The sequence below is a fragment of the Abramis brama genome (assembly GCF_963993115.1).
Source record: "Abramis brama genome assembly, chromosome: 14".
In the NCBI taxonomy this organism is placed as follows: Eukaryota; Metazoa; Chordata; class Actinopteri; order Cypriniformes; family Leuciscidae; genus Abramis; species Abramis brama.
In genome coordinates, this window is record NC_139976.1 from 11,342,633 (window position 1) to 11,360,907 (window position 18,275).

General features: G+C 37.7%; 1 protein-coding gene across 6 annotated transcripts in view; it reads left to right on the forward strand.

Moving 5' to 3' along the window:
• The window catches only part of vti1a (vesicle transport through interaction with t-SNAREs 1A), a 139,482-nt gene that overhangs the window by 65,268 nt on the left and 55,939 nt on the right, over window positions 1-18,275 (forward strand). For all 6 annotated transcript variants that reach the window (XR_014609067.1, XR_014609068.1, XM_084135897.1 and 3 more), the window contains one exon: window positions 17,205-17,275. Coding sequence is in view for 4 of the 6 variants with exons in the window: in XM_084135897.1 (XP_083992023.1) it covers window positions 17,205-17,275 (71 nt within the window). In the remaining 2 variants the exon portion in view is untranslated. The remainder of the gene's footprint in view (window positions 1-17,204; window positions 17,276-18,275) is intronic.

Sequence of the window (18,275 nt, forward strand, 5' to 3'; positions counted from 1 at the left end):
GCGTCAGCACCAATTACAATCAGCTGTTACACACCACAGCTAATGCAGCCGCCCCAAGTAATACACACGTCCTTTACTGTCACACTATTGTGCTCTAGCACACACAAATGCAAAATCAGAACAATCAAATTGCAGTTTTTGCCTGTAGTGGTAATGTATTAATGGACCAGAAATGCACACAAATGTATATGTTTTGCTTCCTGAATGAAAAGAGCACTGAAGTGCTACGTTATACAGGAAGCAACTCCGCTTTTTCAGTCCACTAGAAAACATGTGCTTACAGACTTTGCCAGATTGGAAGGCCGTCCTTTATGCGCGAAGTCAAACACTTTCTTTTTGACTTTAACACATTCAGTAAATACTGATATGTGGCGAAAAAAGTCTCTTTTGAGTTTGCTTAACTCCCTTTAGCTCTCTCCATTTCTCTGAGCTGAGACTAATTCAAAGAGACCTGTTTACATTAACCTTGAAAAACGTTCTCTCTGTGAGTGAAAGTAGATGGAACGTGCTCTCTTGTTGCTTTATATGATATGTTTTTGTGCTAGGCCAAGCAATTACATGAGAGAACTGGTTTCCAGGAAAAAAGAGCCCCTACCTTAGTACACACTTCAATTCCCACTAAACTATAAAAGACCAATTAATAAATAGGCTGAAAAGGTGGAAAGTGAGAAGGATGTATGAAAAGAGCCGTGATATGAATATGATGAATGAAAGGATATGTACTATTTCATTTAAAGTGAAGGCAAAACCCTGAAGTCAGGTTTTTTAATTGTAGTGTGGTCAACCAATTCACTTTTTGTCTGACTCTCCAGTCATATCTCCATCCAGTGGAAGAACAATGTGTGGTTTTGGTAGGCAGAGTCTGGAGACAGTCACATCTTTGTTAGTCGATGTTCGGGGCAGCTTGTGGTCCTGGTACTGGATTCTGTTTGTGAGGCTGTTGTCAGTCCATAAACAGCAGCGTATCACTGACAGCAGGGCCTCTGTCTTACATGACCACACAGCTGTTGTCTCACAGATCTGTGTGTCACTCACTGTGTGTGTGTCCAGCAGTGACTGTGTACATGTTCTTTTGTGAGTTTCCTCTAATTTTTCTAAATTAAAGAGATAGTTTACACAAATCTTAAAATTCTGTCATCATCTACTTAACCCCATGTTAACTACCATTAAAGTAGTTCATACAACTTGTACACTTTATTTTTCTGAATCTATACAAGAGAAGTTGTTCTTGAAATTATTTTACTCTATTTTCAGCTGTAGTTTTATGCGTCTCTTTAGGTTAATGCATCTAACAGTACTTTCTGTGGTGGGTAGAAAAAAGACAATGTCAACTTAATATTTATTAGATAATATTTATTTTTACATTATTTACATTTTAAGCTGTAAATGGGTCTTTATACATAGCTACTTTTGTTTTAAAGGGAGTCCCTCTAAGGGCTCATCATATAGTATTTGGGCTGATTGTATGGTAAATAGCAGCTAGGACATTCTTCAAAATTTCTCAATTTGCATTCCTCGGATGAAAGAAAGTCATACAGGTTTTGTATGACATGAGAGTGAGTAAATGATGACCGTTTACTTTAGTGTGAGAACTGTAAAGCATTAGTTGCATCCTTCAGTTGTAATAACATGTGTAGAAGTATATAGAATGTGCATGGTGAAAGACCTACAAACTGACTTCTGTGTGAATCTGAATCTTTAATATAGCTGTAGCACATTAAGTCTCTTTGTGTGTATGTGTGTGTCCCGACTGGCCCTGCAAGTGTCATACCTGTACTATGGCTTTGAGATGCAATGTCTGCGGGAAGTCCTGATGAAACCACGTCTTCTTTTCCCGTCACTCACGCTGGGGTCACATTCTATCATGCTGACTAGAGAGAGTGTGTGTGTATGTGTGTGTGTGTGTGTGTGGCAACAGGCTGCTGTGAGTGGAACCAAACTCATCACTTCTTCCTGCCCACTGATCCACGCAATATAAAGGAAAGGTGGGCTCTGTTAGATGGCATGTATTATTCATGTAAGTGGTAAAGGTATTTGCGTTTTGTTATTACCCGCATTGTGCCTCAGTGCTTTGGTGGAGTTGGCCTCGCAGTCACATCCCAGACACCTGTGGGGATCCACTCCTGCATAAAACCACCGACCAACTTCAGAAAACATAAGCAAATGATTTTGTTCAACTGCGACCATGACAATGTGTAACTCTCTGTAATAGATTAAAAGTACAAGTGTGAGAAAAAGATGAAGACGGAAGACAAAAGCAAGGAGGCAGACAGAGGGATTTGAAAAGGACAGCGACAGAGTTGACAATTGAGTTATAATATCCTGTCCTTTATGAATAATTAATTTTATAGCGCCGCACTCTCAGAAGTTAGATTAAATTAGTTCTGCCATGTCTAAAAAGTTAGATATGCTTCATTAGTGGATGAGATGGCAGGGAGGTTGCTTGGCCTGCCAGGGCTGTTGCAGTTAATTTAGATTTTTTTTACACAGCGACTTTTATTCAGCATGGGTGATATTCGCTCCAATGCATGCTCTTGCATTTAACTACATTTAAAACCATGCAGATCCCTCAGCAGCGCTGCACTGCATTGCAACCCACTATTGAATTGTTTCTACTCTTCTATTAAAGAGTAATGCTTCTCTTATGAAGACGGCCAAGGCTGTTGGTATCCATAGAAATGGAACAATAGATGGGTGTTTCTTCAACTTAGGGCACTTTTTATGATTGCTTTATTTATCAATTTATACATTTTTACTTTATCCGAAGATCATAATAAAACAGACTTGGAAACTTTTTTACCATGCTTTCATCATTTATCATTCAAGTATTTAATGTTTCACCTTCGTCCAAGACCCAGACTTTAAATCTTCAACTATGAAAATCTATCATTTAAATATGAAATACATTTTAAAAACTTAAATGAAATAAATAAATAAATATTCATACACCTTTTCAGTATTTATTTTGTAAAGTAGTTTTTCTTTCTTCCCCTCCCCCCAAATTACTGTCTGTCCCACATTTGTGGCTTCATTTCAACAACATGAAAAAATTTAAACATGAAGTTTTTAAAATCAAATAAGTGTACTAGGCTTCCGAGGAGACAACAGTGTCAGTGAAGAGCTTGAGATGAAATATGAGATGTGATGAAAGCAATGAAAAAGCCCAAAGTAAATATCACTTGTGCACAGTATATGTTTTTTTGTGCTTTGTTTCAAATCAAAAGTATGAAAATATTTAGGATACATAAAAACTAGCTGTAAATTACTCATAGAAAGACATTGGCCATTAATTTCATTTAATGTAAAAAAAAAAAAATTCCATCACAATGTTTCCTACTTTCTTTACTTCCATAAAAAATGACAGAATTATCTTTTATAAATTAGTAAGAGTGAAAGTGTTCTAAATACCAAAAAATGCCCTCAGTTAAAGAAACACCTACAAACATTCAGACGAACTTTGCTCTTCAAATGCTTTTAAGCATGACACACATTGAAAACACACCCCTGTAGTTTTGTTGGCTCCAAAAGCAAAAAGTAGTCTTGAAAGCTCCTAGAAACATTGGTTTCTATTACACACATAATGATATTTATAAACTTTTTATTGTTTTTCCCAGCCCTGCTTTATCAATGTGTCTTCACTTGCATTTTAGTATCATCTGTTCAGTTTTACCTTGACTGTTTGCTGCAGTGCACACCACTTGTGATTTGGTTGATTACGTCTCATTCAGAAAACATTGTCTTCTAGTCTCAGGAGTCAGTGCACAAGGAAGAGATTTGTGCCACTACACACTGGAAATCAGTTGAGGTTATTTCATTTTGACAGACTCTTCGGCCGCTTATGAAAGTTGTTTTTGTTGTTCTTCCAGCTCATTGTATGTTGTAAGTATTTTAAGAAGTACAGGAAGTGCAAAATAAAAAAAAATGTTATAAAGGACAAAGTGATTAAAGATTATAACTTGGCGCTTTGACATATCTTGGATTCAAATCTGTTTTTCCATTATGGTTAAAACCTTACCCACGAATATAGATTGTGTAGACCTCTATGCTGATGTTATGTTGTGTATTTTCACTCTGGCATCTGACAATAATGTCTCTTCATCAGGCTAGCCGTGGCCATTGTTAAATGAGCCGCATGATGCGTCTCTTTTGTGCGCTCCCACCATGCCTCATCTCCTCCTTATAATAGCGTTTTTATTTGCCGTTCTCTAGAGATGGGAAGTGTGTTGGTATTAACCTAAAGAAACAGACAAACTGGTGTTTGGCCTGATAAAGCGGTAGTGTTCTGGCAAGCTGACACCTCGCTTGTTGTGATTGGAAAAAAATGCAGAGGAACCTTGTACTTAAAAAACAAACAAACAAAAAACAGAAGGACAAGAACATTTTGGATGCCCATCGCCACCAAAATCAGGTGAAGACCATGATATTTTAAGCTAGAAAATAGGAGTCTACCAGCATCTACCAGAAACTAGAATGATTGCTGGTGTGAAATTGCTTTTTTTTTTTTTTTTTTACAAAAGTGCAACATGCAATCATATAATACTACAAAACTTACATTTTAAACATAAAATTGCAAATTATTTTGTCTGTTTTTCTCCACCAGCTAAAATAATCAGAATCTGTTGTGCATCTCCTAGAAATACACAGTAGTGCTGTATTTTTAATAAATATGTTGTGTTTAATTCAGTGACTCATAAAATCACTTGTTTCATTACTGATTCAAAAAAATCTGTTTTTAAATGAATAAGTTGAGTGAATGATTAAGTGACTCGCTCACAAAGACACTTGTTTTATTTTCTGAATGAAATGTGGTCTTGAACGAATCGGTTGAATGAAAGATTCTGTGACTAATTTGTCACCACCGACTCGCTAACACTGTAGCCTGCAGAAAGAGTCACAGAAATATGCCAATGACTTTTTAATGAAAGTTATTGAATAGTGTTGCTTAAATATTGGGAGTATGGTAATTATGACTAGAGTAGAAATAAATCATAAATAGTAATTTCTACTCTTAAAGTTCTTAAACTTGTGTTAATGTCATTACAGAAGTTTCCAAAGTGTTTAACAAAAATGTCACTGCTTAAAAACATCAATTTACATCAAGTGAGTTACGTCTCCATCTCCCCAGGTTCCCATAAAGCTTTGCTCATCTAATTTTTAAAAGGTTCTCAGTTTGAAGTGGCTTTTTTCTCCCCCAAAAGTGGTTCCATTTCAATCGCAGCTTTATATAAGCTGATCGGTAAACATGTTTAACCAGTGCATTTTCTGTGTGTTATGAGACAACTGTTTGGCTCATGAGTATTAATGAACTCAAAGCTGGAGTGGGAGAATCCCTAAGTGTTGGTAACTGTCAGATTCTGTCAGCGCTATGAATCCTAACAGCACAAAGTAGCGTGCCGCCGTGTGCTTCCGATTCAAACTCATGTTTGATGTCTTGCTTTCACGCCCTCCATTTCTGCTTAAGCCAAATTACTGCAGACAGTCCTAATTCTCCAGAGAAATTTTGTTTGTTTTGTGAGAATACATATTTTACATATCATTGGCATGTAGCTGATGTATTTAGCAGCATATAAGTGGAGAGAGAGCTATTTTTGCTCTGGTTTTGGCTGAATCAGGGCTGTCTTTGTAAGAAACCTGACATGGCTTTGTGTAAATGTTCTAAATAATGAAGCACAAACTGAGGACCCCCGAATCCTTGGAGAACTCTGCTGTCCCGCAGAGATCAGTCTGTCTCACAGGCAAAATCGCCATAGTCTCTCCTCTGCTTTCTGTTTTATAGGTCAGAGAAGGAACCATTTTTGTATTTGAACACTTCTAGAAAGACCAACCTTGTAATACAACTCTCTGTAACATAATAACGTTAAGTCGTTAAAAGGAAAGTTTACCCAAAATTTAAATTCTGTCAACATGCATGCCTTTTTTTATGAAACACAAAAGAAGAGATTCTAAAAAATAAAATACATAGGTTTGGAACAACTTGTAAATGTTGAAAGATTTATTGTTTTGTGTGAACTACCATTTTTTTTCTGCTACTTACCATGAATCATAACCTGTGAGTGCTTTGTGGCAACTTACTTTTCTTACAGAGCAGGTAATGAGAATACTGGACCAAAAATGAGTGTGTTAGGTCAGTGAAACTTTCTATTTCAGCTGAACCAATCGAAGCCCACCTGACACCTGTAGGTTGAAAGAGCATTGTTATTAGAGAGTTATTAGAGAAAGAGCATTGAGATTAGTGCTTTAATATGAATCTGTACTATCAGATAACGAGTCCTGGCATTATTCAGTCTCACCGTTCCCATTTTTTTGAGTGGATTACTGTGGGAAGGAGGAAACATTTAAACAAAACTCAATGGATTGGTGGATTAATTTAAAAAGAGAGAGCTAGTGAAAACTAAAATCAGTAGGTGTTTAAATGTGCTAAAGTTTTGAGTGCTACTCGGGGGCGGCTGTCAAAACATGCAAATGAGGGTGACGGCACATTGTTTTGACAAATATAATTAAGGTGTTTCAATTTGGAGTCCTACGATACACAGGACTGCAGGGCTCCCCAAGCGCTCTGCTAATTGTGAAGATTGCTTTTAAGATCTGAATGCTTGTTGGATTTTTGTTTGCTTTTTTTTCTTATTGGATAATGAACTGTTAGGAAGTGTTAGATCTTGGCATCGTTTCGACTGAGGTTTTTGTCAGAGATAGGCAGGGATGAACACCCTGAGGTGTTGTGTTTTACAGATAATTAAAAGGCAAAATTTGTGTTTGGCTGTTTGATCTGCCTGTCAACTTTCTGATTAGAGGCGTTACAGGCTTTAATCAACAGTAATGGGATCATTAACGTTCCTAAACTGTTTAAAAGAACGTCAGGATTTTCTTTCAGTCCGACACATTGGAGCTGGTGAGTCTGGCAGGGTGTGAAGTTTGCTGGTGTTCAGTAAATGATGTGCAGCATGTGATTAGGAGGAAGTGAGGTGATTATAAGAGCAGACCTCCCCCTGCAGCAGCAACGCCAGCTTGCGTTTATCTGTTTCTCACTTCTTCCACTGTCTCTCTCGTTTTGCTCTTTTACGCTCCTACAGCACATCTTTCCCATTCCCATCCCATATTTTGTATTTGATAGCGCCCTTTTCATCTGAATCCGTGACATTGTCAGCCTAAAAATGCGGATTGTCACACGGAAATATTCTGATGTGATCCTTGTTTATTATGACATATGAAGACGAATGCATGTTTCTTGCTTTCTTTGAACAGCAGTGACTGTACACAAAGAGTAATCTTTTGGCCTGGCCCTCTTTGCTCTGAAAGAGATGAAAAAAAATGCAAAAAAATAAAGTGGCAGCACATACATCAATATTAATAAAGTCAACTGACAGTGTACCACTGTTTATTAATTTCGCTCGGTCACGTTTGGTGCACATTTCAGCTCAGCTGGGGCCTAATCTGCACGAAGAAATCATTTCCTGCTCTGAAAGAATGAAGTGAACGAGTGAATTTGATGGGTGCGGATTGACCTGCGGTAGATGTATGGCTCTCCAGTGGCCCATGGAAACTCTGCCTGTTTAATTGAGGAACCTGAAAGCAGTGGGCAGCCGGGACTTTTTGTAAGCGAGGCAATCAAGACCTGCCCCAGACTCTATTAGTTTTCATTTGGATGCTTCAGTAATGCCAGTTGATTAAATTAAAGCAATTTGCTGCAAAAAAAAAACTAACCACCTTTCCCACCCACCGTGTCAACAGCATAGGTTTTACTGTAAGTGCTGTTGTTTGGGCTGTGTTAGGTAAGACTCAACTTGTTTAAAAACAATGACGTTTAACAGAAATTGGTCTCCTTTTTCTCTTAGTTTGATGACAATTTATGGATGATTCTTCAATCATGGGTACTTTTGACTACTTAAAATCTTGAAAATGCCACTAATGTATGTTAAAATGATCACATTTGCTGGAATAAAGATATGATTACTCACAAATGATGAAATATTTGATTTATCCTATAGAAAACAATTGTAGAAATAGTTTGAATACTATATGGTCAGATGTGTTTTGTAGGCCTTGTGGCAAAACCATTATTAAAATGTGTTAAATGTTAAATAAATATGTCACTTGGAGGCATCAACCTCTGGGAAAGAGTTGATTGTCCTTGAAAAATGTTACGTCTTGCATCTGAGAAAGGGTTGATTATCAGGATTCCACTATTAGAGAGAAAGGCGAGAGAAGTAAAACTTAATTGTGGGAAACAGGATGGGTGAATCTGAAAGAAAATGAAGTTTCATGGCCATTGCGAAATAACAGATGTATAAGAATGGCGGCCTGGCCAGAGACAAATTCAGATAGAGCAGCTGTCATCTCGGCTTTATTGCTTTGTTCAATAAAGTCTTATTTTGACTTCTGGAACTCTGCCTCTTAAGCTTCATTTGCAAGAAAGAGGAGACTTTTCACCACAACATAAGTCCTGATGCAAAAATAATAAAAAAAATTTCCCAAAAATAGCTAAATGTTTACATATAAATATCAAATAAGTTTGAGTCTTAATTTTAACTAATTATAGAGGGAAGTCAAAAAGTCTGGTTACCAAATTGGAACAATTCTGACAAGTTTAACATTTCAGCTTTCTTAAAAATGATAGGTGATTTAAAGTGACAATAATAACTTTCAATTTTTCTATAAAATTATTTAAACATTTTTTTTTATTATAGGCTATCCTTTTTTCCACTTTAATTTTTTTTTTTTTTATAGAGGACAAAAAGTTCTAATAATTGAAGAATCATGCCATCTGCTGCTATTCTGATACAGGAGTGGGTCGCTGTTGATGTTTCTAGGATGTGTTTCTCATCTTTGTTTGTTTTTGAGTTCATAGGGGCATTCAGCTATTGAACCCATTCTCCAGTATGCCTTGTCCTCCGGTCCTTCCAGAGGCACTGATAGAGTCTTCCCTTTCAAAGCTCAATCTTGGAAGAATGGAAGTAGGAGGGGAAATCAGTGTTCATTTTCTCTGTCCTCCCCCCCCAGCTTAAACAAATGGTTCTATTAGCGCACACTCTCCCTCTGGCATGGTCATTCATACCCATTAAACCTTTGTCTTATCAGCCAGAAGAAGCCCTAACATCTCCACGCATAACAATCGGCAGTGATCTGGCCTTTAGAAGAGTGTGTGAGATGTGCTGTGTGTGAGAGAGAGACTGAGTGAGAGAGAAGATAATGATTAATAGGGAAAGTTGAGTGGCCAGCTAATAAAGATTTGTCTTAATCAGAAGTGATTTGTCAGAGCAGAAGCGCGGCAGGGTCAGGGCTGAGCCAATGAATAAAACAGAGCCCAGTGGAGTGAAAAAAGGCCAGTGAAATGGGGCCTGATTACCCAGCGCTTGCTCTTGCGCCGACAGGCCGTGGCCCTTACCTTATTTCTCTCCATCTTTCTCATTCATTCCTCTGAAACCAATATATTCTCTTGATATCCATATCATTCCATCATTCCTCTGTCTATTGAGGCTGTTAAACACTTACTTGTGTCCTTATTGTGGTTTTGAACAAGACTAGGCCCAAGTTTAACTGTATTTGTATTTAAAACACCTCAGTTGAGGTGTTAAAAAGGCTCAGTTGATGTTGACTATGTAAAACACCAAAAAAAGTATAATAGAAGCGTTCATATGTCTTGTGCACTATATTTTATGTATTCTGAAGCCATACGGTAGATTTTATTGATATGATTCACAATGTGGACTGATTCTTTTGTTTACAATGATTCAACTGTCTCCGTGATCCGGTCTATAAGCTAGTTATTTTTAATTGCTCACAATATATAATTATTAAATTTAATAATATTCACAATTTGAACTGAATCATTTGTTTTTTAAATCAGACTTTCCCTAAACTCGGGAACAGATTAGTGAACGTATCATTCTTTTGCGCCAGTTCTTGTCAATGTACTAGATGATTTATTTCAGCAGTTTTCGAAGATTCCACATAAGAAAGAAAATCATTTGGGTTTGGGCTGGTAAATAATGACAGAATTTTCATTTTTGAAATTGTTTCTTCATTCTACAACAGAGCTCAAGTTTGGTGGGGTCAGCAGTTGAATACTGTTAACGAATAACAAGAATAATAAAAGTGCCGTCAGCACTTTGCTCCCAGACAGGGGAATAACTTGTCTAAAATAAAGAGAAAGGAACTGTGTTTCTGCGTTGCTCTTTGTGTGTGTGTGTCTTTGTGGGACAGTCAGTGTTGGACCTGCCTTTACTCTTCCCATGGGCGCTTTTGCTCTCATTTGGCTGTGTCTGTGGATTGTGTCCAGATAGAAGTGTGTGTGGTAACCTTCAAAAAGTGTCTGGAACTCTGTAATAAAAAGCAGTCCGGAGCCTGGGAGTGAGCCTGTGTCAGGGCATGTACCCTTTCAGCTCTGGGGACAGACAGAGGGCTTCAGACAACTCAGATAGGACTCACACTCAAACAGCTGCTGTAAAATTGATGATGTGCCCAATTATACGTGTCTGCTGAGGGGAGGTGGATGGACAGATATAAGGACGATGGAACGAAGAGGTGGAAAACGCTTCTTCCCCGGTGTGTTCTGCCTCCATCTTACTGCCAACGGCTGGCAGGAAGAGGGGATGAAAACGAGTGACATTCGGACCTCCGAGATGTCCTGAGTGATTTGATGTTCCTGCAGGCCAAGCTCAAAGGCAGACAGGCACGGTCAGTCACAGAAGGGAAAGACAGACAGACCGGAAGATGAAAGAAACTTTGACTGCACTAACACAATGTTTCGGCGGTGTGGGGTGAAAGGAAAAGTATTAATGTAGAAGCAATACACTCAGAATTAAAAGAAATAAGACAAAAAGACGATAAAAATAAATAAACAACATCTATTGGAATTGCTGGTTATTAAAGACTCAGTTTTTGAATGTGTCAAGGTGTTTTAAAGACTTCTCGTGCTGAATCACAATAGGCTGGTAATCAATACAGATTTTCTGATCTGTTTTGATTCGAGTCTGTTTCGTTTCTGACTAATTTAATTTATAATGTCCATTTTGCTTGCATAAATACATTCTTTGCCTTATCTAGTGTTGTAAACCGGATCATAAAAGTCATTGTTTGGGGATACGGGATTCACGGGGGTCATTTTGTATGTTTTAGAGTCACCAAAAAGATCTGATTGATTAGTGTCATTCATTTCGGGAATTAGACCTGTTTTTGATTCACTAAAATTAAATAGTTGGTAAGTCATTTGTTCGTTAGACAGATTCTTGTTGTATGTTTGTTTCTTCATGCACAAAGACAATGCAATAGAAAGACGTTTCTAGCCATTATTTTGCGGTACACAGTCTTTTTATTAGTAAACTCACTGTCATATGATTGATTTATTTATTTTGCTGTGGTTGCTGAAAAGTGGTGCAGGAAACACTCCAGTGAACCTGTTAACTTGGTACATTACGGAAATATTAATTAAAGTAATACATGGCTCAATTATGCTAGCCTGGCTCCACCCTCCTAAGTACTTCCGCTCAATTTTAATTTTCCTTCTGTCCTCCGTCTGGGTTTGTGGTATATTCGTGGGCCAAATTTTACCGGTCCAGTCAGCGAACAGAGGGAGTGGCTTAGAACGATGACGTTGAGGTCGTGCGCTAGTTTGAGTTGTAGGGTTACGTCACGACCAAACCTTAGTGATTGGTGAAAGATCCAGAGTGGCTCTTGGCAGATCCAATAGTTTCAGGGCGCTTTCACACTTGGTTCGATTGCCTGTTCCGAACCCGAGTTCGATTACTCCCCCCTCCCCCTGCCCCCGATGTACTGTGTTCACATTATATTATTTCTATCCGAACCGCGGTACGCTTGCATCATCAGGCTGCAGCTGGCGTAATGGTGTTGCTTGGTAACCGCGAATGAAAAGGCGCCCAAATGGATAGACTTGCTCGGTTGACATTTGTTGTTCTTTTTTTTTTAACCTTTGGGTTTTTTTTCAACATAGACATACAGAAACACACTTGCGTCTGTCTGCCGCAAAAATTCTGAAAACGTTTCAAAGACAGCGTGCTGTCCGCCGAAGACACATTATACGTCATCAATAGCGGTTCACTTCCGCGGTTTGGTTCGATTGCGTTCATATCAGCAGCGAACCGTACCCGAGTTCACATGAACCGTACCCCAGTTCACATGAACCGTACCCCAGTTCACATGAACCGTACCCCAGACCACCTTTTTAATCGGACTCGAGTACGGTTCGCGGGTGCGCACCCGAGTTCGGAAGACAGCGTTCACATCATCCAAACGAACCGAACTCTGACGTCATTCGAACCCGGGTGCGCACCAAAAGTGCTAGTGTGAAAGCGCCCTCAAACTTCAACAGAGTACCCACCTTCAAGGAAGTTAACGCTTGTCATTGGAGAATGGCCAGACTGTACAAATGAAATGTGCGAGAGTCCGGTAGGACCAGGCTACAATTATGTCATGTTGAGTTAGTAAAGTATCATTTTGGATTTAAAGAATCAATATCAAATGATATATGAATGATGTTCAAATGATGATTGCAATTAATCTGAAATTTTTTATTTTTACCCAGCCCCCCAATACTTAAAATGTAATGAACATCACAGTACATGTCACAACTAATATATTGCAGTGCATCACAATATTATAATTGGATCGCAATCGAAACCGTGCCAGATGCATGCAGATTTTTGTCTTTCAGTACAAATGCTATGTAATGTTCAAGTTCAGGTTTGTTAAACTTTGGCCAATTTGGTATTTAGATTGATTAATTTGTCACAGATTGATCTCAGGTCAATGTACTGTAATGCATACAATAGATATTTTGACACATTGAATTCATTATTCTTATTTGTGATTTGTCATTTATTAAAAGCAGATGCTAGCTTGACTTCGTTGTGGGGTCCAAAATAGTGTTGCATTCATAAATCTGTAATGACCATCCTTTGCATCTGTATTCTTGCATGTTTCGCTTGGCATTTGTCCAGTTCTGTGTCTCATAGATAGAATTGCATTTTTCACTTCATCATTTTAACTGTGGGAAATTAAATTATGACCACATAAATCTTATATAATATTGTGAGAAAGAATAATAATAATTTGAAATATGATAGTATTGGCAGAGCCCTACTCTAATATAAAGCAGTTAGAGCAGAGGTCTTGTCCACAAGTGGTGGTCAGCAATCAATTAAAAAGTCTGCATTAAAACCAGCCCATCGGTAATGATTGTGCTGATATAGATTTTTAGTAATATCCTTGTTAAATGGGCCTTGGGGATCTGGATCTTTAACTAGAGCAGGCCTGTGGAAAAGCTTGGCGTCAGGGTCATTTAAATTGTTAATAGGGCCTTAAACGGGGAAGAATATTTTATATCATTATGAGCACGAAGCCGTGATCGTAAGCATGGAGTCTACTTATTTATTTATTTATTTATTTAGTTCGTTTTTTTTTTCTTCTCATTCTCGAATGCCTGTTTTTCACAGCTACACCCTCAATTTACAGAATGTCAGCGTCCTCATTAAAGCGTGTGATAATTAATTAGCACCTCATTAAGTAGACATGTATCCAAAGTGATGCTTGCAAAAGAATAAATGACCATAATTCATGCTACGCTTCATGTGTATAGTTTTATTGTACATAATGATGACCTGTAATCTAAATGTAATGCATCTTGACGTCAGTATTTTGTGTGTTGTTGTATATAACAATTAAAACACCTTTTTAATACCACTGTTAAAGGGTTAGTTCACCCAAAAATGAAAAATATGTCATTATTTTTCTCATATTGGTCTAAACGCAAAAGATATGTTGGTGGTGTTGTTTTCCATGCAATGAAAACCATTGTTTTTTGACCTCACAGACTTTCATTCTTATGGGCAAAACCTGAAATTCTTAAAATATTTTCTTTTCTGTTTTGGAGAAGAAAATTAGCCAGGTTTTGAACATGAGAGAATTTTCATTTTTGGGCATAGTATCCCTCTATGATGACGAGTGAGAAGTTTTTCGCTCTATTTTTTTCTTCGTAGAAAAGGAAGCAAGGGGAATCATGTTGTTTTCCCTTTCTCACAGAGTGTTTGTTTTTCTCCAGCCAAACTCTCTGCTCAAACCTCTGCCACATTCTTGTTTAAGTCTCAAATATACGAATAGAGAAGAGAGACAGATAGATCAGATTATTAGTGAAACATAAACGGAGACAAACCGATACATCAAAAGAGGAAGAGAGCCGTGGAATTGTGGGTTGGTAAAGTTCCTCTCACCCGTGGGATGTGGTGTACACACAGCTAATCGTCCAACAGTGTGTGTTTTTGTGTGTATGTGTGTGTGCTTTTGGAGCTCGTTCTTAATAGCAACATCAATTTGCGGTCCCACAACTAAGAGAAATATTTATCTTTGCGCTCATGCACAGGGGAAAGAGAAACCAGAGTCCATAATGTGTTTAACAGTGTGTTGGCCGCAGGAATATTACATTATACAGAGTTTGGTTTTAACAGCTTTTATTCCGTGTTTTTAGTGGCACAGGAAGACACCATGGAACGGTTTTATGTAGTTAGTCAGCCAGCCCATCTGTTTCTTGATTTTGTAGAAATTCTTTTATGTACCTGCTCTATTTCCCCACTCACATTTCTTTTATATTCATTTGCATTCACTTCGCTTACATTAGGCTGAGTCTTAACCTACGTGGATAGCAGCAATTGGAATCAGTGGAGATGATTCAGAAGCTCACAAGCCTTGAATAGGAGACCTTGATTCTGAATATCTTGATATCAAGAAAGCAGTTACAACACAAAGGCGTCAGAGAAATATTTCAATCAAAGTTTTCTATTGTACTTTTTGTCCATAGCAACTTCGTTTTCCTCTCTCCTGTTTATTTGTATCTCGTTGAGCTTAGATTATAGCGTGCTGACAGGATTGTTTCATTTGCACTAGACCCCTTCATGTCAGCCGTCTCATCTATCATCTGAAGTGATATATGAGCAAGCGTGTCTGAGCACATGTGTATTGCATTGTTGCCATTGTGGCCGTGTCACATTCATTTGTTTAAGGCCCCTTTCGCACTGGACAGAGACAGATAGCGGTGCTTAATTTTCTTTACACAAGATTTCCACTCATGGGTGGGCGGCAGCGTGTCTCAGGCTCGACGACCGTCCATGGTTATGATGGTTATTAATATCTCTATTCGCTCTTTTAATCTGGCCTATCTGTCACATGCGCTGTGACTGCTCTATCTAATCTGAGTATCCTTCAGTCTGTCCTCAGTCTGATTGGAAATTAATGAAGGCAAGAGACGCGTGTGTAACCACGTCTTGTGTCTGTCTTTCTCGTTTTCTGATATTTAGTGCTAGCGCAGATGTGGCCCGTTCCTCTGTTCCTCGAGCGTCAAGCTGACTCTTTGAGAGCTGCACCTGTGTAGCGTAATCCAGTCATGAGTGTGTTGTTTACTCACAATTGTTTGGTTCATTTGAAAGCGTAGCTTTGATCCATGCAAAGATTTTTCACTTTTTTTTTTACTCCCTTCCTCTCCAGACTGCTAATGTGGTTTCTACTTATAGTGGAAAGGGTTTTTCAGGAAGAAGGGAGGGTGGGATTTTTGTTTTGTTCAGGTTTTTTTTTTTTTTGACCCTTGGGATGTGAATATGACAGTGACCATGGACAGGCTTGTCAGACGCCATGTATGAGATGTTTATCTAAGTGCGAGCGAATAAATGGGTGTACGTCCATGACAGATGAAATGTGTTTATAAGCAAGCAGCTGAATATTGCATGTGCTGTTCGTGCTCGGTGTGATGCGGCTTGCTGGGATATGCAAAATATTTAAGTCAGCATCTTGGTGAGAAGGAGATGTAGTTTGAGATCCCTAGACATCAGAGATCATGGTTGTAACTAGACTTTTACATGGGTGTTGCTAGGTGGTTGCTATGGTTTTTGACTGTTTTTTGTTTCAAAGAACCCACTTCAAGTTTCTGAAATCCTGATATGTCCCTCCTTCACAAGTCTTTAACTTGAGACAAAGTCAAAAAATGTTTTAAAGGCAAGACATTACAGGCAAAACCATGGCTATTTTGGGCTATTTTGCTTCCATGGCATCACATGTTCTCATGTGACCGAAACGTTTGCCACGGTTTCATTAAAGCATTGGTTTTATCTTACAATTGGTGGTTCCCCTTCATTGTTAGAGTGTGTAGTCCTGTTTGAAGTGTTTCCCGGACTAGAAAGAAAACATCCAAAATGTAAATTTATGATTATTTGTGTTATCTTTGATTTCTTTGCATCTGTAGATTTAAATTACAATACGAATATTTAAAGGCCATTTAAAAAAGATTTCTCTACTTGATTAGCACTTATGTTCAACAAACTTTTATTCCTTTCTATATTCTGAAGGATTTTACAGAATGTTTTATTTATATAACATTCACCTGATTTATATATCATTGTATTTCTATAAAAAAAATGGTTTTGTTGTTGTTTTTTTGAGCGCGCTGTTGGCAGTATTTGGAGAATGTATGGAGTTAGTATTTTTGTATTTATGGAGTTATATAAAGATATCCCAAATCCTCTAAACACAAATTACTCGAAAATGTCACCAAAAGGAACTTGGCTTTATCTAGTGTTCAGATTTTTGTTCTGGAAATGTATGCAAATCAGTGCATATTTAATTACATATTGAATCATTTGCATATTTAAAAAACATTTCATAAAACCTGTAATACAAAACAATTGTCTTAAAGTACTGTGATTTAATAAACTGGGGAAAGTATGGCCATATCTATTAGTCAAACATTTTACACTATTCACCTGCAGTGTTTAATACAAATTTAGGAATTTATTCACCAAATGTGTTTCTATCAAAGTTTATGTGCAAGTCTTCTTACAGAATAAAAAAAAAATCCACTTTAAGCAATATACAATTTATTTTTTTTTTTTAACTAGTGCCATACAAAAAAGGTCCACTGTCTATTGTCAGTAGTCTTACTATATTAATTACAGCTCACATAGAAGTCACTTTCAAACTAGGCAGCTTTCTGTTCTGTTAGCAGCTAACTTGAACCTGTATTAAAATCTGCGTAGGGAAATCTTTCGCTCTCACTCAAGATTCCTGATCATGTGGATTCCTATTAAAATGACCGGATGGCCCGAAAAAAAAAAATCAAAGATCAGGAGTAAATGCGCTTGCATCTTAAGACGGCCTAAACAACATTTTGTGTTTTTATTTCACCCTGTCCCTCCTCTTATCCTCTACAGAGCAAGTGGGACAGGAGATCCTTGCCAACCTGAACAGCGACCGTGAGAAGATTCAGAGATCCCGCGACCGGGTGAGTTTACAACCACAAACACACTCAAACAACTCCTGAGACAGTCCTCGGGAGGCTACACTCAAACAGAACAAAAACACACACTTTTCTCACTAAGCAATTACGCAGGCTTACAAATACTTGACTTGATCAGATCTTGGCTCTTTGGGATGACACAAAGTGCCCTAGATCAGACACTTGACAAGAGGACAGGAGCACACTCAAGTGCAGGCAGTTAACACCAGATCGCACCTCTCACGCATTAGCGTAGCAGGCCAGTGATTCATTCAATCACTTCATTCAATCAATGGAGTGATTGATTGAATGTACAGAGAACAGAATGTTTGACACAGAGCACAGCACCAATAAGAAGCCTTTGTAGTTGTCCTGTCTCATGTGGTGAGGTCACGCATGATGCAAGACTGTCTAAACGGGCATAGATGGACAACAAACACCTCCGGACAGAACAAGGGTTTGTTCTCTGTTCTTCCGGCTGCTATAATTCTGAAAGTCTTTCCGCAGCTACATGTGTGACTGTGCTGGACACTAGATACTTTTCCTGATATATATTTTAATAGTGGTCCCAAAAAATATTTGTACATTTAAGCCACATTTAAAAATAACAGAATTTCACTGCAATAATATAAATGAAAATAGCTTATAAATTGTGGTAATCTTTCCAGTTGATATAAAGCTGATTTTTAGTTTATGTAGATATAGGTGCCCTAAAATAAACCATTTCTATAGTTTTAAAATGTATGACCTAAAAAGCTTTTTTTTTTTGTAAAATGCATTTCTTAAAATGGTCTGCTTGAGCCATCTTTATTTATATATATATATATATATATATATATATATATATATATATATATATATATATATATATATATATATATATATATATTCCCCCCTACCATGTAAAGCGTTTTGAGTGCCGAGAAAAGCGCTATATAAATGTAATGAATTATTTTTATTAATATTCTACTAGCCAAAAAAAGAAATTTCACAGCTCATTTATATA